Below are 19053 nucleotides of genomic sequence, written 5' to 3'. Positions count from 1 at the left end.
CAGTCACATGCATGAGGGTGCACACCTTTAGTGTGGTCAAGACAACTGCGGCAAAAAGCACATTTGCTGCGTAGGAACGCATGGCCAAGGTGCCAAGCAAGCCAGCACCCAACCTGCATTGCACCCCACCCATCAGTACTCCCATACAACTGTGCATCATGCAAACAAATTCTCCCATAATCCGGTATGTCTACAAGATGTGCGCGTCTGTCACCTGAACTCAGATGGCTGGAAGTAGGTGAGGGGCTGGTGCAGGATGAGCGAGCCCACAGCGACAGAGGCCACGGACAGCAGCGCAAGGAGGCCGCTCAGGATCGTCTTGTTGCTGAATAGGGACTGCACATCTGCCAGGAAGCCGTCGATGACCTGGCGGCCTGTGGGCGCAAAGCCTGAGCTGCTGGCCCAGGCATAACCCCCCAGTGCTGCAGTAGCCGCATAAAACGCCACCTGAATGCTGCATGCGCATGCGCGATCCTCTCAGATCCCTGGGTTTGCAAGACTTGCGGGCGCAATGCCGTCCAAGTCATGCACGGGGTATAAAGGAATGCTTTGGCCCTGTGAAGGTGCTTCTAAACAGGACTGACATTTTCGCAGCAAAGGCAAGAGAAAATCGGGTGTCCACCTGAGGCACCAGGAGGTCAATGCGGAGGCTTCGCTCGCCAGCAGTGCCAAGTTGACTCCCGCCCACGCCACCAGCCCCAAGTTGAGTCTTCTGTAGGTGTTGGATCCGAGCCGATTGTGCTCTGCTGCACCCTGCCACCATATAGATGTCAAGAGACCATGCTTAATTATTCAGAGGACAGAGCATGTTGATTCAGCATGCAAGCATCCGTTGCACCCGTGTGAAAAGTTTGGGAAGGGACACCTTGAGCACCCAGAAGGCAGCTGTGATGGGGAGCAAGGTAGCCCCTGTCAGGCGCAGCAGCGCTTGAAGCGCTGCATTTGGACAGGCGCTGTTAGCTAGCTGCATGTACAGTGATGGGGCTGCCAGTCTTGCTGCACCGCTTGCACCGATGATTGCTGCCAGTACGGTGTAAGCTGTTGACAAGGCAGCGCCCTCTGATGAGGCTTCAGCAGCGTCCGCAGTACTCCCTGCTGCTGATATTTTGATGACACGACGTCCATTCTTGTTGATTCTGCATGTCTGGACCTGCCAACCGCATGTGACACACTGTCAAGGAGACAAAAGAAGGTATATGACAGGAGACAACGCCATTACATCCAGAGTACTACCTTTTCGAGTAGTTCTTGAGACCTCAATTTGGATCCTTGTTTCAGCTTTGCTGACCTGCAGTAGACACAGATGTACCTCAAACGTTGATCAGAGCCAGGTCTTAGCGATTACCAAGCTCGTGCTCAAACTAGCATATCTTTTCTGCTTCTTGCCTTGAAGATGCGGGTTGGAACGGTACAAAATAAGAAACAGCATGGGCAAACGGCGAGGATCTCCTCAAGAGATCACGGCCAAACACGCTGGAAGTCCCGCGTTGTATTGCAACTAGAGTCATCTTAGCATTTAAATTGTCTTTAGAATTCTTGAGCTCTCATCACTCTTACCTTTGAGGCAGTAGAAAGGAAGGAAGATCAGATCAACCCTTGCCGGTTGACTCGACATGTTGACGTCATGTGGACAAGATTTTCGAAACAAATTCAAGCAAGATCGGGAGAGATAGTTTACTTCTGTCATCTTTGATTGGAGATGTAGTGCAATCTGAATGTATTGCAGCAGGCTCTGCGCTCCTTCCGGGAGGATTGGAGGATTAGAAAGGCAGCATCATCAACTAACATCAGCGCAGCGCACCCTCGTATCAACTAGGAGAATATCTGCATCTATTCAGGACTCTAATGTCGATCCCAAAGATAAATATCGTGAATATCTGCAGGTCTTCACTGCCCATCTACCTAGTCACTTGAACATGGTCTCTGAGGGCAGCATTAGTACAATGGTATTGACATTGCATGGGATCGCAGAAAGCAAAGGAGTGTACTCTAAAGCACCCACAAGGTCAGCTGCATGGTAGGCGCGGGCGCCGCTGTGTGCTGGAAGATGGTGCGCCCGCTGACTGGAGCACCAGAACACGCATGTTGCACACCAGGAGCGGTTCTGTAATTCTATTGTCCGTCATGACAGGAGAGCGGCTACTGCTGCTCTGCTTGGATCTGCGGCCTTCCTGCATTGAGGCGCGCACGCTGTTGATGCAGAACCTGATCTCCCAAAATAGGTGCGGGCCAACTACTCACAGGATCAAGATCCAAGCACACACGTGCAATAGCATCTGCAGGGGCCCCGGGTGTACAGCCTACACAAACAGGTATTGACTAACCAAGCGGAGGGTGCAGGGGGAGAGAGCTTGAGGTGCCAAGGCTGGCCATTGAAACCTTGAAGCAGCCAAGCCTCAGAGGCTGCAAAAAGTCAGCCAGCCATGCAGATGATGCCATAAATGTGGTCCAGGTGACTCAAACTTGCCTTCAGGCTTGAGCGTTGAGCTCGGTAATGCAGCACCTAACAATCAAGAGTATGCCACATGCTTGTAGATACGCAGACAGATCAATCGAAATTGAGATTTGCCATCATTTTGCAGCTTGGGCTCACAGCACTGAGGAAAGCTGAGAAGCACAACAGTAGCTTCCAGCAATTCATCGACCACGCATTGGATTTTGTGCCAGATCTTCAGGTTAATATTTACGCATGCGCTGTGGAAGGACGCTTTCTTCAGAAGCCTGCACACACGCCTCCGTGCAAGGCTGTTCTGGACACTTGCGAGGACACCACATGACATCGATGATTTTCATGATCATGTTTGGAGGTTGGAAAATATATTTTTGGTTGGCTACATCGCAAGAAGGATAGTGTCAATTTTAGCACTTATAGCTGTGTGAAAATCAGCTTTCAAAAATCCTCACCAACAACCTTGTTTAGAATATTTGAATAATTTCCAATGAAGTTCTTGTCTATGATATAATCTTCTCAATGTCCCCACAATATGACAATGTGATTACGTCCAAGACAACAATTCACAGTGCGTGAAGTCTGTTATCTGGACAGTAAGGCCTGCAACTGCCCTATAGTACAACATGCACCCTGTGCGGCTGCTGTGACGGTGCTGCACGGCTTGCGAAAATGCTCCGCATTCACTTGCTGCACCGATCACATGCGCAACGCTGCAAGACTGACAGGGTCCCTTGCAGACAGTGGTAGGACTAAGGAAACGCACAGCCCCTTCACAAGGTCAGGCCAGAGTCGTCGCCACTGCCCCGTCCCTCGCCCACGTCCTTGGTGGCAATGTAGTACAGGATCCAGATCAGAGTGAACACGCCCAGTATCGCAAAGCCCTCAGCACCAGTTGCAACACCCAGTGCCTTGCCAGTGCCATCACCATTCAGCCGCGAGTCCACCTGCATACAGACATTTCCAATGTCAGCACATGCTTCTGAGTAGTGTCTTTTATGCTATGCTATGCTGTGCTATGCTATTCTCTATGTCTATATCTAGTATCTAGATCTACGTCTTCTATGGGAATCTAGGCTATTGCTATATCTAGTAGGGTTTTGCTACACCTGCACAAGACAAGCATGTGAGAAGCATCTAGGAAAACAAATCTAGAAGGGTCTACCCACGACGATGACATTGCACCTGCATGCAGCACAACTGAGCAACAAAGTATGGTGTGTGCAGCGAGCGGCCGGGCAGGCGGGCCTGCATGGTGACGTTCAAGCACCTTCTACAAGCTCAAACCAGAGTCATCGCCACCGCTGCGGCCGGCGTCTAGGTCACGCTGGGAGCTGTAGAACAGCGCCCAGACCAGAGTGAAAACACCCAAAAGAGCAATGGCCTCAATGCCGGCATCAATGCCGAGGGCCTTGCCAGTACCATCGCCATTCAGACGTGAGTCAACCTGCAGGAGCCGAGAGGGGCGGCACACCAAGGCTATCAGGTAACAGAACAACAGCAAAGTATGATCGGAGTCCTTTGTTGGTGCACTCGCTCTCCACTCTCTGTCTCTCCTCCTCTCCATGTTCCTCTCATCGCTCTCACACTGATTCGCCTCCAGTCTGGACTCGGTTTTAGCAAATCGACTACAAGCGAAGAATCCGGCTCGGGGTTGCGTACCAGAGCGAAGGCTGGGTGAGTAGCGACGAAGGCAGGGAGAGCGACGGACGCAGCAGCCACCTTCTTGGCAAGGTTCGCCTCGGCCTTGCATGCCACGCGGGCTGCAGAGATATACACGCATGTCAGAAAGCTGCAAGAGAGACCCAAACAAGGTCCCTCTCATGCCTCATCTGCGTCAACTTGTCCTTGTTCTGCACCAAAGAGTACCATGCACTCCAAAAATACGATGCCACGTAAGAGTACGTGTCCCACAATACTTGTACTTACAGATGCCTTGCACTGATCAAAGCACATCAAGCTCTCAATACTCACCAGCGAGCACAGGGCGAGCAGCTGTAACACCTGCAAACAGCATGGCTTGCCAGTCAGCCTCCCTCAGGACACAAGGGCAACAAACAGTCTGCTGAACTGCAGGACAGCCACGCACCAGTGCGTGCAGCACGGCGAGGGAGGGACACGCCCTTGAAGGCGGTCGCGGAGGTTGAGCACACAGCCTGCATGATGATCTGCTGAACAGGAACTAAGCTGCGGCGAGAGCTAAGGTGCAGTTGAGCTAGCAGATGGCAAAGTGAAGCAAGACCAAGATTTCCTATCCAAAAGCGCGGAACCCAATCTCTGAATATAGTTGACCCCTTGGCTAGGGGTGAACCCTGGCGAGGCCAATTCATTTCTGCTTGGGCGGCTTGCGGAGTTCCTCTTCAAGCAGGTTGCTTTGCACCGAACTTTGTATTGCATTGAAGGAAACTCTTCGTCACTTGGTGAGAGTCCATAAGACACTGGCCACTATGACGTCTCACGCTGATTGCCGCATGTATGAGAGCAAGTATCCAGATGTGGATGATGTTGTCATGGTCCAGGTCAAATCCATTGCAGAAATGGGTGCGTACGTTTCGCTGCTGGAATACAACGGCATCGAGGGCATGATCCTGCTGTCAGAGTTGTCCAGAAGAAGAATACGATCCATCACAAAGCTTATCAAGGTAACAGCTCATTTGTCACACGAAAGGCGTGAAAGATTGATTGACATGAATGACACAAATAACTCAGCATGATTGGGCATGCATCAGGTCAGAGGTTTCTATTAACGGGACTCAGCAAAGGCACATCTCCTCGAGTCTGCAGGGGCATTCAGAGTTTTGGGCAGGAAGCCTCCAAGTCATAAAATGACACTTGGTTGTCATGTGCAGGTTGGAAGGCAAGAACCTGTGATGGTGCTGCGTGTGGACAAGGAGAAGGGATACATTGATCTGAGCAAGAGGCGAGTGTCGCCAGAGGATGTGGCAGCTTGCGACGAGCGTTTCAGCAAGTCCAAGATGGTGCACAGCATAGTGCGGCATGTGGCAGAGACCACAGGACAGGACGTGGAGGAGCTGTACAAATGGGTAGCCTGGCCCCTGTACAAGGCCTATGGTCATGCTTTCGACGCCTTTAAGGTATTTTCGCCCTGTTTCACCCAGTGCTTGATCTCCTTGCTGACAGTTCTTCTCCAGGTGCAAGAGTCGAGACAAAAGTGCGCGAGATGTATTTCTGATGCCCAGTGCTGACACTGGGTGCTGTTGTGCAATAGACGATGGTGCAGGACCCAGATGCCATCTTCAAGAAGCTGCAGGATGACTTGAACGACGGCAAGCCCATTGATGTGCTCACGCCAGCTGTCAAGGAGGCCATCGTGAAGAACATCAAGCGCAGGATGACACCGCAGCCGCTGAAGATCAGAGCAGATGTGGAGCTCACCTGTTTCTCCTATGATGGCGTCCTCCATATACAGGTGCAGCCCAGCATGTGCATGTCTGAGAGCATGCTGCACACTGCAAAGAGAGACAAGTTGCTGTGAAAATCTGCCTGTGGAGGCCTAATGAAATGTATTGGCATGCACAGGATGCCATGAGAGCGGCAGAGAAGATGAGCACGGAGGACTGTCCAGTCAAGATGAAGCTTGTTGCGCCACCGCTCTACGTGCTCACAACAAATGTGCGGCCGCCAGTGCTTCTTGTTTCTCTGGAAATTCATCCTCACTGGGATGCCTGGCATTCAAAGACCTACAGATGCGTACATCTCTTGGTTTTTCTAACTGACGGATGAGCTTGTTATGCAGACACTGGAGAAGGTGAAGGGTGTTGAGGTGCTCAAGGAGGCTTGCGCAGCATGCGCAGAGAGCATTCTAGCAAAGAAGGGCAGGATGATTGTCAAGGAGGAAGCGCGCGTGGTACGTGCCATTTCCTAGCTATATTCTTAATCACCTTGTGTAGGACGGCAGCTTGCCTGCCTGACACCTTCAGAATTGGTGCCTACCAGAACTTCGTTTTGGGTGTCACTTGCATGTGGCCTGATTGGAGGTGTTGTGATCTGCAGGTGAGTGACAGGGATGACAAGCTCCTGACAGAGCAGCTGCTGGATCTGGAGAAGGCAAACCAGGAGGTTGCAGGTGATGATGACAGTGAGGAAGAGGAGGTTGGCATGGGTGATCTTGACGTTGATGCAGTCTAAGCAGACAAAAACCTTTGGCAGTTTGCCAAAGGCCTCGCAATGGAGACAGTCCATTTGCATGCAAAGGTGGTACAACGTTGATAGATAATTAGATACCCGGGTCATTGGGCAATAGCCAATGGCTGACATTGTGAGGCTTCCTTTTTAATGCCTATACCGGTACACAAAGCTCTTTTAGAACATAAAACGGAATTTGGGAACTAAGCTTCACTTGCAATGTGAATAATGTGCCTGTAAAGTACGTGTGCGTCCTGCTGATGGGCATTGTAAGCTAACAACATGATTTGTTGGTGGCACATTGTCTGCATACGGTGACCGGTACACATCACTCTGATACCCGGTATGGGCCATCACCATTATACCGTTTGTAATAGCACGGGCAGAATGCCACAGAAGTCAGATGTAAATAATCTCTGAAAAAAGTGGCATCATCACTGGCATGATCATCCTATTCACGAAAAATGAAAATGTCTGCAGGTCTCACTGAATTCCCAATATTCTACTTCCAATTGTTCCTTGTTTTGTGCATGCGCGCATGGACTCAATTGTTTCAGGAATAATGTGCATGGCACACGCCACTTATGCCACATTCCATGCTCATTCAAGTTGTTCGACAACAGCTGCTTTTGCCCGGAAATTTCTCCTTGTTTTGCGTGGCTGCCCAGCAGCAGGGTCTGCTCGCTCCATATCAGCCACCACTTCCATCGGTTCCTGTGGAGTCCAGAGGCAAACATTCAGGCCTGGTGATTCTTCTTGTAGGGATGGTCTACACAAGGGCAATGAAAGCATGATCAGTATTCTCATCTGGCAAAAGCTGGAACCACGGGATGGCATGTAGCACCTGTCCATCTTCATGGAGGTCTTCCTGTTCCATGAGCTGCCCTACCACACTGCCGGCTTTTTTCGCCTTGTCTGCCACTTCGGATTTTGGCACGGCATCTTTACTGCGTTTTGACTGCGGTCTGAACTCAATCCCACTGCCGAAGGCAGGCAAGACTGCAACCACTCCTGGCTGGTCTGGCTGTGAGCTGGAATGAGCTGCACTCATTGCTGCTCGAGCTGCCTGCATGGCAAGGTGCAGACATTAGATTGCTGCAGAAGTTCCGCACTCTGTCAAATAATATGAAGCACGGCCACCCTTAAAAGAACCCTGCAACAGCTGTCCTTGCAGCAAGGAGGAACTTTGAATGTGCAAGCAAGAGTCAGTACTCAATCGAGCAGCTAAGCCCCTCACCCTCTCCATGTCCGCCTGGCCGCCATCTGCAGCGCTGCCCTGATCACCGCCGCCCACAAGGATGGGCTCATCTAGCGTGTAGCAAGTGTACTTTTGAGGGTTCTTCACATGATCTGCAACATACGACTTGGTGCGTGGTGGCAAACCTTGACGCTGCACAGAGGTGGGCCTGCTCCTGTTCGCAGATGCATCAAACAATTATCACTCCCTGCCCAATTGAAGTGATCTGTTTGCAACAGGAATGAAATTGCACCCCTGCTAGCCAGTGGACGCCCAACGACTCATAATAGAGTGCAACTGTGACCTTGTGTTGAAGGTCATAATGCGCGAGAGCAGACAAGAATGCGTTGTTTTGTCGGATGCGGACGACTCGGATCCTCACCGCACTTGAGCGCCCTTCTCGTCATCTCTGCGGTGCGGGGGCACCCAAGGCTCCTGGAACCTCACTCTCTTCTTGATCCTGCCCTTCTCATCCTCATCCTGCCCCTCAGGAGGTGCGCTGCTGTTCAATCCATCTCCATTGGCCTGCTCTGTTGTGCTGACTGGCAAATCCTCGGGTGCGCTCTGCGCGGCTGTGTTCCCAGTCCCTGGTCTGGCAGCAGCGCCAGATGTGCTGGCATCTGGCAATCCATGCTCTGCTACAATCTCCGTGCTAGGTTCCACCTGCATGTCTTCTGGCTCTTGCGCTGCAGGCTCTGTGCTTGCCAACTGCGCTCCTGCTTCATGCTGCCTGCTCCTTTGCTCATACACATTTTCCTCGAGCACCTGCACTTTGCACCGGTGCTTCAGCTATTACCCAGGCAAGAGGGTCATACGCACATGGACACAAGCCTGGGAACTGGACAACACACCTCTGTGTTCCCTGCCGGTCTTCCATCAACATCTTCAAGCCGTTCACCCATCGCCATGGCATCAGTGTCGTCATATTCCTGCTCCTTGTCCATCGCCTTGCAGAAGGCTGCACTAGGCCTGAAGACTTCGTCTTCGTTGTCGTCACCTGCTCAGCGTAACCCACCATCCGTCAAACGAAATATGAGTACAAAGGTAGGAACAGTAGGTGACGTTTGCTGCCCGTCATAACAGTCTTTCCCAAGGATGGGTGTCTGCTTTTACCTTCCAACTCCAGCATGCTGCCAGGAAGGAACTCCCTCTGCCTGCGATCGATTTCTTGGGCATCTTCCTCTTCTTCACTGCTATAATCATTGGCCTTCCCAGCCCTGAAGACGTGGTCCTGACTTAATGACCAGGGCTGACTACTGCCACTAGCCCCTCCAAGGCTGCTGCCTTCCAGGGATCCAAATACAGATGCAGCTCTGCTATGAAAGCCTGCTGCTGTTGGCCATTGCGGCACGCTCTTCGTTCCCTCAGCCTGCATAATTACTACGTACTAGGCAACTGATGTACGTTGTCTGCCACCAAACGCAAAATTTTAGACTCTCCCGGGAACCTTTGCAGCAGATATTGTCACGATATGCGCGTCTGACCGCTCAATTTCTAGAATGGTACATGCAAGTGCAAAAAGACATGTGAAGAAGCTGAACGCTGCAGATACCGAACCCTCCTCCAACAATCCCCTCGATTTTCTTGAAACCCCGGGCAGAGGGGTTTCCAGCACGTTTCCAGACAGACAAAGGAAAATGCAATTGTGCCCCTCTAAATTCCCTAAAAATCAAGCTGTAGCGTTCGGTGGTACCACTGGGGTGCTTTAGCATCTTCGGTCGATTAGTTCCCGTCCTCATCTGATCAAGATGGGTCAGCTTGTTTTCGAAAGTGAATAGAACAGAGCAGCCACTGTGCCCGGGTGTGTGCCTTCGAGGGGTTGATGACGGCACCAATGGCGAGGTCTCCCGTCCTGGAACAATCCATGTCGATTGCTGCGGCATCTGTATCTGGTAGATGCCCCTTCTTGCATAGTCGGCGTCGGGAGGTGTTAGCTAGTTGTGAGAATGTTTCTTTAGTTGGGACGAGCATCAACAATAAAAGTGTAAATGAAGGCCGTGAAACATCAGATGACGATGCCATCATGCCGTGGGAGTTGGCAGCTATATGTTAATTGGTGCCTAACTTTTGGTTATGTTGGGTGACATCAGGCAGCAGACACTCCACCTCTTCTTGGCACCAGACAAGAAGATTGCAGGTGTGAATTGCACTGATGCCCACCAACATAGCCTTTTCACTTGGTTTCTTCAGTTACCTTATTGAAACCACAACTTGCTGTCAACGGAGTTGGCCAAGATGCTACCCTGTCAGGACACAAAGTGGCAGTTGGGGCAGCATCACCATGATAGAAAGGGGCACAGACATTTTCGAGGGAGTATGATATGGGGGAGAATGCACATATTGGCAGTCTGCTGGCTGCACGTCTTGCTTGGACTGATTGGTGTGCCCTGGTTGCAGCGGCAGAGCAAAGGGCGGCAACGGCGAACCCACCTGGCAGAGGGGGTGCAGTCCTCGTCGTCAAATGGTGTGAGCCGCTCCTCGATGGCCAAGCCGATCTTAGAGACTCACGCCTGGGATGCCACCTTCAGCCAGGCTTCCCAGCTGACGCAGCCCTACAGGGGGCCCAAGATGCCAACGCCTCCAAACCGGTTGCGCATCTTTTCTGGCACCTCCAACCCGGTAATGCCCTGGCACCACTGCGATGCCCCATGTTTCCTGAATGGGGGCCATTTGTCACCTTCATTTCAACCTGCTGCTGAAGAGCTTGGTACAGTACACATGTCTTGTACTACCCTTACAGTGGACACTCATCGATCGTTAATATTCTTGGATGGGGCTTGGAGCGAGATTGTGGGGGTTGTGGGCGCAGGCTCTGGCACAGGAAGTTGCGTGCTATTTGGGGCTGGACCTGAGCAGCATTAAGATCAAGCGCTTTGCCGATGGAGAGATTTACGTCCAGGTCCAGGTGACTCTCGCAAGCCCCTCTGATTTTCTTGCATTCTTGCATGGATATTACCGGCAGATCCAGTTTGCACTTGAGCAGCCAGAAGTGGGTGGGAGGGGCTCATATGGCCTCAACATTGGAGGCAATCCACCCCTTTTGGCGTTCTGGCCCATGCCGCTGAGTTCCCATGAAATTCAAAGTTGCACTTAATTGGCACGGCGCTGGCCATCCAAGAGAAGAACATTGCAGGCTGAAAAATACCGACACAGCAATTACCTTTGTGTGCGTGCAGGAGTCGATTCGCGGCTGCGACGTGTTCCTGGTGCAGCCCAGCTGCCCGCCGGTGAACGACCACCTGATGGAGCTGCTGGTCACCATCGACGCGTGCAAGCGCGCCAGCGCTCGATCCATCACAGCCGTCGTGCCCTACTTTGGCTACGCGCGCGCCGACCGCAAAACGCACGGACGCGAGTCCATTGCCGCCAAGCTCACCGCCAACCTCCTCACCGAGGCCGGTGCGCGCGCATGCCCCTGGCCGCTCCATCACCCACCCCCTTTCACACCTGCAAGGTTGCTGACCTGCCAATAACATCCCTTTTCCAGCGTGTTTGCTCACACGCCTTGGCCATGGTGTTCCAGGGCATCATCAGATGGGTTGTCGTTGATTCCACCAAGACGCTGTAGGCGTCTGTTGTGCTGGGGCTGGGAGTTTACAGAGTCTCATACAATTGCGGGTGCATGGTCAGCAGCGTGAGGGGTCACCGGGACGAAACACCCTAAAGGCTGTATTAATTGGCCGCAGGGGCCGACCGCGTGCTGGCAATGGACCTGCACTCGGGGCAGTGCGTGGGCTACTTTGACATCCCAGTCGACCATGTCTATGGGGACTCAGTCCTCCTCGACTACCTCGCTTCCAAGCGCATCAGCACTGGAGACCTGGTGCGCTCCTCACCACCACCACTACCGTCCTATCTGCCTCTCAACACTGCAGTCTGTGATGTGCCTGCAGGGCAAGTCAAGCTCACTGCACAACCCACTACTTTGGCAAAGGAGATCCGCCTGAACATGCTTGTGCCAGGTATTTATGGGAAGAAGTGAAGGGGTTGGACATGGCTGAGGGAGTGCATGTGCGATGTTGCCGCAGGTGGTGGTGTCGCCGGATGTGGGTGGCGTGGCGAGGGCGCGCGCGTTCGCGAAGAAGCTGAACGACGCGCCGCTGGCGATTGTGGATAAGCGGCGGAGCGCGCACAATGTGAGCGAGGTCATGAACCTGATTGGCGACGTGAAGGACAAGGTGGCCGTCCTCGTGGACGACATGATCGACACCGCCGGTGCGCCCTTTGGCGCATGAACGCTTATAGTACTCCGAAAGAGAGTTGCCGTGCTCGACAAGTACATAATAGATCTACCGGCACATGGTTGATGTCTTGCGAAAGCAGCAGCCGGTTGTGCCACCCTGGGGAAGCATTTAGGTAGCACAGAGATCGAACAGTGCTTGCTGCCTGTGAGGGATTTGGTGCCAAGCAGTGCGCTTTCAGGCCTGTGATGACTAGCTGCAAGGAGGTTGTTGGATGAGTGATATAAGGGTATGTGCTGAGGTTTGTGCTGCCTGGTGCCTGCAGGGACGATAACAAATGCGGCAAAGGTGCTGCATGCAGAGGGGGCCAGGGAGGTGTATGCATGCGCCACGCATGCGGTGTTCTCACCGCCAGCTGTCGAGCGCCTCAGTTCAGGGGTGTTCCAGGAAGTGATTGTCACAAACACCATTCCAGTGCCCCAAGAGAAATCCTTCCCTGAGCTCACTGTGCTTTCGGTGGCCAACTTGTTAGGGGAGACCATCTGGCGCGTGTACAACTCTTCTTCAGTGCAGTCGTTGTTTTGATTATGTGGGCCAATTGTTCTTCACTGGGGATTTCTTTTCAATAAGTGAGCAGCTCCTTCCAAAAGCAGTATGGCAATATTTAATGAAGTACATATATAAAGCATCAATTTGCATTGAAGATTGCAGTGCAAAATTGTAAAAATGGCGTTGAAGCTTGAGTCTTTCACTTTGCACTTGGCGTGTTCCATTCAATCGTTTGCCACGAGGATCACAGCACATTGAGCTGTCAGTCAAGCAATTCAACACCGCCTTCACCCTCTGCCTCATTCATCATGCAGCATACAAGGTGCACAACGCTCTGCACAAATTACTACTCATGCCCCTGGCTTGCTCTGATCAACGGTCAGCTTCTGTCAAGCAACTATTTTTTATATAGCTTGCTCTGCCTTGATGTCTGCATTCTTTTGTCTAGGTAGAAATATTATGGTCATGCACTTTCTTCATTGGCGAATGTTTCTGCTCTAGATAAGGCTACTTTTCTGCATGACAGGACAAGCAGGATATTCTCAGACAGTTGGACCAGACGTGCACCACAGATGCACACAGACAAGGACACAACAACGGCATGGTGTGACACAGCAGACAGCCTCATCGCCTGTCTGTCTTGCCGATGCCGCGCTTGCCGGAGAACAGATGCTTGGGCTTGAGGTCTGGGATGTGCCTGTCGGCCTCTCCCCTGCGCGCAGCCTTGCCCATGCGGTACTGCATCCTGTCGTGGATCTTGATGGCCTTGTTGTGCTGCTCCTCGTTCTTGAGACCCCGCCCCTCGATCGGCTTGGCTGTGCTCAGCGCCCTGCCGCGAGACATGGACCTGCAACACCCACAGAAGCCACGTCAACTACCACACCTTGGCCGGCTGTCTGCAAAAAGTGCCCCATCTGGGCATCAGAACGGTCCCTCAGCCAGTGATCCCAGTCGATATTGCATCTCCTAAGAATGGTGACTAGCCAAGGTCTGCCTGATGCTCGAATACAACAGTGGGAAGCAGCTAAAGCTGGGCGTGCCGTGTGTTTTAAAGGGACCAAAGCAGTGGATGCCAAGCACGTGAGCAAGGAGGTGCAGTGCTGACCTGGACTTGGATGAATGAATGCGCTTCTTGGGGGGTGCCTGGCTGCCGTCCACCTCCATGTCTGCGGGTGCTGCTGCAGAGGCGCTCCTCAGACGCTTGCGGCCCTGTCTGCTCACGCTCCTCGCGCGCACCCGCGCAACTGCTGCGCTGGCATCCACGCCCACCCTCGCCAAAGACGCCTGCACCATGAATTCCCAATCTGTCAGCACACTCTCCTCGTCTGCTATTGCCTCAGCAAAGTGGCATTCAAGCCTGGGCATCACTCAAACAGCATGGCACTAGAGGTATACAGGGGGAAACTGCTGATCAAAGTGCACATGCTCAATATCAGATACCTTCGACTCTGGGTGATTTGTGATGCTTGTATGGGTCTTGAGTACGGAACCTAGAGAATCGAAAACACAAATGGACATAAATGGAGAGGTCGTGCCTTCATGTTTTTTGTGGTGGAGGACCGGTCAGCGTCGAGGCGGCGCGGCTTGACGGGTGCGTTGTTGGCGGCGCTCTTTTTGCGGCGGTGCGCGGCAACCACGATGGTCTTGCGCGCACGGATCTGCTTCAGCAGCTGCCTCTGCTCCGGCGTCAGATCGTCCTCATCCATGTCATCGCCCTGGCAGCACACAGCAACATATCAGTGCAGTGGAGCAGGACACTTACCAACTCCTCCCAGGACAACACTGACGGCAGTCACTACATTCAAGAAATATCTCTCCTAAGGTAGCTCTGACATGCAGCCATCCATGCAATAACAAATTATTGTGTGCACAAGTGGAAGCCCTGACCATCTGGAAAGTTTGCAAGGCTATTTAAATGAGACAAACGGAATTATGCATCAGGAGCGCACCTCCAGCTCTGCAGCGGCGGCCATGGCCTCCTCCTCGCGGTCCAGGGCCTCCAGGCGCGCCTCGATGTCCGGGTCGACAAAGTCCAGCACGTTGTGGCCCTCAATGATCTCCGGCATGATGTCGTAGCGCCACGAGGGATCCTCCAGCGCGTACCTCTTGCGCATGTCTGCGCTGTACACTCCAGCACCACCATTCTCCTCCTGCGTAACCAAACACGCAGCCCCATCAGCCCATTGTCATTTTTGGCCCATTCCAAGACCAGGCTCAGTGGCAGGAAAATGCATGAACAACCCCCAGGGCAGCCCGGCAATGCGACAAGGCAGCGTTGGTTCACAGGAGCTGACAAATGTATCATCCAGGATGGCAGCGGCACCTGCAGGTCCTTCTCGGTCTTCTTCTTGGCCGGCTCGGCAGCGGCGGCGGCACGGGCACGCGCAGCCGCCACGGTGGGCGGGATCATGGGTGGCCGCGCCTGCCTGTCGCGCGGCGCCGGCGTGGCTACATGCATCCGGTAGGCCACATCCTGGATGCGCTTGCCCTGCCGCAGCAACATAATGCCATGCTTAAAGGCCCAATCCCTCCCTCAGTGCCACTCACGAACTAGGTGCAAGAAGTCGACAACAACAGGCATTGGCAAGCTGCAAGAGCATGAAAATAGCGCAGGCTGACCTGCAGCTTGGCCTCCACCCTGGAGGCGAGCAGGCGGTCGCAGGCCATCTGCTTGACCGCCATCACCCCGTCTTCTGTCAGTGTGCTCATTGTCAGCAGCTTGGCGTCCCCGGGTGCCACACCTGCACCGCCCACAACTGCCTCGTCAGCCACAGCTAGCATCCCCTGCTCGTCATCATCTCAGAGCATCAATGTCTGCACTGTCGCCGAGCACAAGGAGATGTGCCCATAAAGAATTGACTCGCACCGCTCATCTTTGCGGCTTCGCTGACCATCTCGTCCAGGATGGCCCTGTCCTCGGCTGACAGGCTGTCAATTGAGGTCACGTCCGTCTTGTTGGCCACGATGAGCAGGGGCTTGTTGGCGAAGAGGGGCTTGATGGAGTGGAATAGCGCGGCCTGCTCCGCCAGCGTGTGCCCGCACTGCTCGCTCACGTCCATAACGTACAGCACTGCAGCCCTCAGATGCGCCAGGGCTGTGATGCTCTGCAGCCCGCCAGAACCACATGTCAATGACAGTGGCACAGATGGCCAAACAATCACATAAACCTCTACTACCTTCTAGTTTGCGAATGGACGGCATCGTCAACGGCAACCGTGCATAGAAGAATTGATAGCTGGGCCCTAGTGAAGAAGCACACAGACCTGCATCTCGATGGTGTTGCGCTCTTCCAGGGGCCTGTCCAGGATGCCTGGTGTGTCGATGACCTGCCACCTGAGGTAGCGGTAGTCCATGTGCCCCACAAACAGCGACTTTGTGGTGAACGCATACGGCTGCACATCCACATCTGCGCGAGTGACCTCTGCACCACCACGACAACGCCATCGTCACACACTTGCCACGGTAATGGGGACAAGCTCTTTATAGAGAAACTGTGAGGATTGAAGCTAGAAAATGCAAACAACACCATCTGCAACCAAGGCAGGAGGGCAGAGGCGCACTGTTCATGAAGCTGCTCTTGCCCACGTTGGGGTAGCCACAGACGAGCAGCGTCCTTGTGTTGGGCTCGATGGCGGGTAGCCTGCTCATGTGCTGCCGCACCTGCTCCAAGTAGGCCAGGCTGGGCCCCTGCTTCTTCATTATGGTACACATGCGACCCTGCACCCAGACATTTGCGTCTCATTTGGAAGTCCACAGAAGCTTTGTGACCACCACACACTGGACTGCAGCAGAGAGTCATGCTCTCGGAATGTATCGAATGTAAGTGAAGTCGCCTGAGGATCACCAGCGCTGCGCGCTTCAGCTCCTTGCATCGATATAATGAGTCGCCGTACTTCATCAAGCGCACATAGTCTGCAGCAAAAGAGGCATCACAGTCAATGGAGGCGCTCAGGTACACACATTTCCTCTCGGGATTTTCTCAATAAACACTGCGGATTTGCTGACTGAAGGCTGCCAACTCACCCTGGGAAACCTTGTCAATCAGGTTGCGTGCTGTGTGGAGCTGGCCCAAGGCCAGCTTGTAGTGATCTCTGTCGTACAGCACATTCAGCAGGTCTCCGAAGAACGGGTGCATATCGTCCACTTTGGGAAAGTCGTCCAGGATCTTTGACAGCTTCTCATGCCAATTTGACTGTGTGAATTTGACCTGCGCGCCAAGGACGCAGAGTGTAAGCACATGATCACCTCCGCCATGTTCACAACTCCCTGCAAAAGCAGAAGCAAAGGAGGCTTTTCTGGAGAAATAGTGTGAACCTCACCTTGCGCATGTAGAATTGCCTGATACGATTGATTGCCCATCCATTGTGAACGACTGTGGGAGTCTGGCGTTGTGTCTTGGAAAGGACGATATCGATGAAGTCCTTGGCCGTGGGCACCACCTGAATGGTCTTGAAGTTATACAGGACCATTTTGGGCGGTTGCCCTCAGCCTTTTCTGTCGATCTTCCTGCCTAAGTAATAAGCAATATCAAACTAGTGTACAGTCGTGGAAGGTCTTGCAATACAGGACCCGCGTTTTTGCACTCTTGGGTACTAGAAATACACTTTTCGGCGACTACGATAACTTAAGGATCGTCACGCACACTTTTGTAGAATGTCAGCAAGTATGCAAATGTACTAAATTCTTCCTGTTATGAGGCTGTATTGGAATTTCCTGTGGGGGAAAGCAACAGCAGCGTGGGCCGCCTGCGGAGGTTAGTCACTGCCACGTCATCTCATGACGAAGCAGTCCTAAACTCATGTCCCGGGACCAGTACAACTGCTTCAGTGTCGATCGCTTTGCATTTACTTGAATTTCTATGTCAAAATTATTGATGTGTGTGGGATTGGAATGAAAGGATCTTTGCTGTGCTTGACAGATCGTCATGATCGTCAGATCGTATTTCATGATGTTTGAGCAGAACGAGCCTTTCAGATTCAATTTTGCCAGCGATGACACAACCCCAGAGCGCATCCAGGTTATAGGAAAAGATAACGATGCAGCCTTGCCCGCAGAAGAATTGCTCCTTTTCAGCCAGGTTCACTATGCATATTGCTCCACAAAGTCCACTGTTCGTGTCACCGATGGAAGATTGCACAAGTAGAGCAACAACCCTTAAGATCTTTAGCATCTCAGGAAACAGCACCTCGTGCAGGAAGCTGAAGGCAGGGAAGAGTCCTCCACAGGCGGTCCGCACTCACTCAGAGAAAATTTGCTCACTGATGTTGTGGAGATAGCGCCGGGATTGAGCCTGCAAAAGGTATGGAAGTACTTCATTACTATGCGACTGTGCCAGGATGCTACTTGCATCCTGATGCCGACAACTGAAGATTTGCTTGCATGGGCAGGGTAGGTTGTCGAGCGAGGCAGCATCTAATATGCTTCAAGAAGAGGGTCTGGCAGACAGCGATCTCATCCCTGGGAAATATGAGGGTAATTCCTTATGGCGTAGAGCACACTCACAGAGCTTGGTGTATTTCCTTCCTGCTGGCGACAAGCATATTCAAACTGACATACATATGCAGGAGGCTTCAAGCTGTGGGAGTGTGCAGTAGATTTGGCGCGCTTCATGTGTCAGCACTTTGAGTTGCAAGACTTTGACCAGCATGCCTACCCACAGCTGCAAGGTCGGCCAAGGGCACTGGAACTGGGTTGCGGTCAAGGGATACCAGGAATACTCCTCTTGAGGGCTGGTGCCGAGGTGCACTTCCAGGTGAGCAACTGCAGGTTACTACCATTTGGATCTTGGTACAAAGCGGCAATAGCAGCATTATTTGACGGATGCATGCTCGATTACACTGGAGAGAAACTGCTGCAGGATTACAATGGGGAAGTTTTGAGGGCCCTCACCGCTCCCAATGTCGCAGCAAATACAGCAGCTGGTAGAGAACATGCAGAGGACTGTACATCGACCAGCTCACGATTCTTTGCAGGTGACTCTCCTTCCGTGCATGTGAGAGCGACAATTTGAAAAGTCTGCGCCTTATGTGTGCTCGTGACTGGCCCGCTGGATGCTGACCACTCTGAGGTTGGTGTAGGTGACTGGGCTGGGTTGCCCAGATTGTTGAAAACGGAAGGTCTCCTGGGAACATATGACATTGTCCTTTCTGCAGAGACTGTGTACAGCCTTGACTCACAACAGCAGCTTCTCAATTGCATCAGACAGGTACTTTTCTTGGCTGCAATGACACCATTCACATGCAGAACACATCAAGTAATGTACAGAGGTCTTTGATTATGTTGTGTGCGTTTGTACAGTGTCTGAAGCCCGATGTGGGTAAGGCGTGGATAGCCGCAAAATCCTATTACTTTGGAGTAGGCGGTGGCACTGCCTCTTTTACTCGGCTTGTAAAGCAGGATGGGACATTTGAAGTGAAGGTCGTGGATGTGATTGATGATGGAGCATCAAACAAGAGAGAAATCCTTCTCCTGAGCTTCAGGTCTTGAATTTT

General features: G+C 52.6%; 7 protein-coding genes across 7 annotated transcripts; 3 read left to right on the top strand and 4 right to left on the bottom strand.

Annotated features, from left to right (window-relative positions):
- Positions 1–210: 210 nt before the first annotated feature.
- On the bottom strand, positions 211–970 carry COCSUDRAFT_56423 (hypothetical protein; the record flags this gene model as incomplete). The annotated part of the gene is made up of 3 exons (XM_005646467.1): positions 211–454; positions 623–753; positions 866–970. The coding sequence occupies 3 exons, from the start codon at positions 968–970 to the stop codon at positions 211–213; spliced, it is 480 nt and encodes a 159-aa protein (XP_005646524.1).
- Positions 971–1706: 736 nt separating this feature from the next.
- COCSUDRAFT_48009 (hypothetical protein) lies at positions 1707–4670 on the bottom strand. Its single transcript, XM_005646466.1, has 9 exons — positions 4539–4670; positions 4424–4453; positions 4112–4212; positions 3635–3697; positions 2668–3396; positions 2341–2452; positions 2132–2222; positions 1972–2050; positions 1707–1883 (listed from the first exon to the last, which is right to left on the bottom strand). The coding sequence occupies exons 1-5, from the start codon at positions 4609–4611 to the stop codon at positions 3223–3225; spliced, it is 441 nt and encodes a 146-aa protein (XP_005646523.1). The 5' UTR covers positions 4612–4670; the 3' UTR covers positions 1707–1883; positions 1972–2050; positions 2132–2222; positions 2341–2452; positions 2668–3222.
- A 143-nt stretch (positions 4671–4813) lies between these two features.
- Positions 4814–6883, top strand: COCSUDRAFT_24540 (eukaryotic initiation factor). The gene is made up of 6 exons (XM_005646465.1): positions 4814–5091; positions 5299–5544; positions 5679–5879; positions 5990–6082; positions 6207–6317; positions 6464–6883. The coding sequence occupies exons 1-6, from the start codon at positions 4897–4899 to the stop codon at positions 6596–6598; spliced, it is 981 nt and encodes a 326-aa protein (XP_005646522.1). The 5' UTR covers positions 4814–4896; the 3' UTR covers positions 6599–6883.
- Positions 6884–7195: 312 nt separating this feature from the next.
- Positions 7196–9207, bottom strand: COCSUDRAFT_42983 (hypothetical protein; the record flags this gene model as incomplete). The annotated part of the gene is made up of 6 exons (XM_005646464.1): positions 7196–7309; positions 7440–7661; positions 7833–8007; positions 8215–8597; positions 8684–8829; positions 8946–9207. The coding sequence occupies 6 exons, from the start codon at positions 9205–9207 to the stop codon at positions 7196–7198; spliced, it is 1302 nt and encodes a 433-aa protein (XP_005646521.1).
- Positions 9208–10400: 1193 nt separating this feature from the next.
- Positions 10401–12598, top strand: COCSUDRAFT_16861 (phosphoribosyl pyrophosphate synthetase II; the record flags this gene model as incomplete). The annotated part of the gene is made up of 6 exons (XM_005646463.1): positions 10401–10451; positions 10642–10737; positions 11009–11231; positions 11519–11655; positions 11861–12047; positions 12339–12598. 6 exons carry the CDS (start codon positions 10401–10403, stop codon positions 12596–12598), a joined length of 954 nt encoding a protein of 317 aa, XP_005646520.1.
- Positions 12599–13186: 588 nt separating this feature from the next.
- COCSUDRAFT_16994 (nucleolar GTP-binding protein) lies at positions 13187–17031 on the bottom strand (the record flags this gene model as incomplete). The annotated part of the gene is made up of 12 exons (XM_005646462.1): positions 13187–13409; positions 13674–13832; positions 14069–14277; positions 14512–14712; positions 14886–15050; positions 15182–15318; positions 15429–15666; positions 15826–15983; positions 16123–16279; positions 16407–16474; positions 16586–16769; positions 16882–17031. 12 exons carry the CDS (start codon positions 17029–17031, stop codon positions 13187–13189), a joined length of 2049 nt encoding a protein of 682 aa, XP_005646519.1.
- Positions 17032–17486: 455 nt separating this feature from the next.
- Positions 17487–19042, top strand: COCSUDRAFT_83488 (hypothetical protein; the record flags this gene model as incomplete). The annotated part of the gene is made up of 7 exons (XM_005646584.1): positions 17487–17639; positions 17757–17861; positions 17950–18034; positions 18127–18314; positions 18420–18534; positions 18640–18767; positions 18860–19042. Coding segments are annotated over 7 exons (957 nt in total), but the record flags the coding sequence as incomplete, so codon positions are not given.
- Between the last annotated feature and the right edge of the window lie 11 nt (positions 19043–19053).

This window comes from Coccomyxa subellipsoidea, assembly GCF_000258705.1.
Source record: "Coccomyxa subellipsoidea C-169, whole genome shotgun sequence".
Taxonomy (NCBI): Eukaryota; Viridiplantae; Chlorophyta; class Trebouxiophyceae; family Coccomyxaceae; genus Coccomyxa; species Coccomyxa subellipsoidea.
This window is presented reverse-complemented; position numbering and strand designations above follow the sequence as displayed.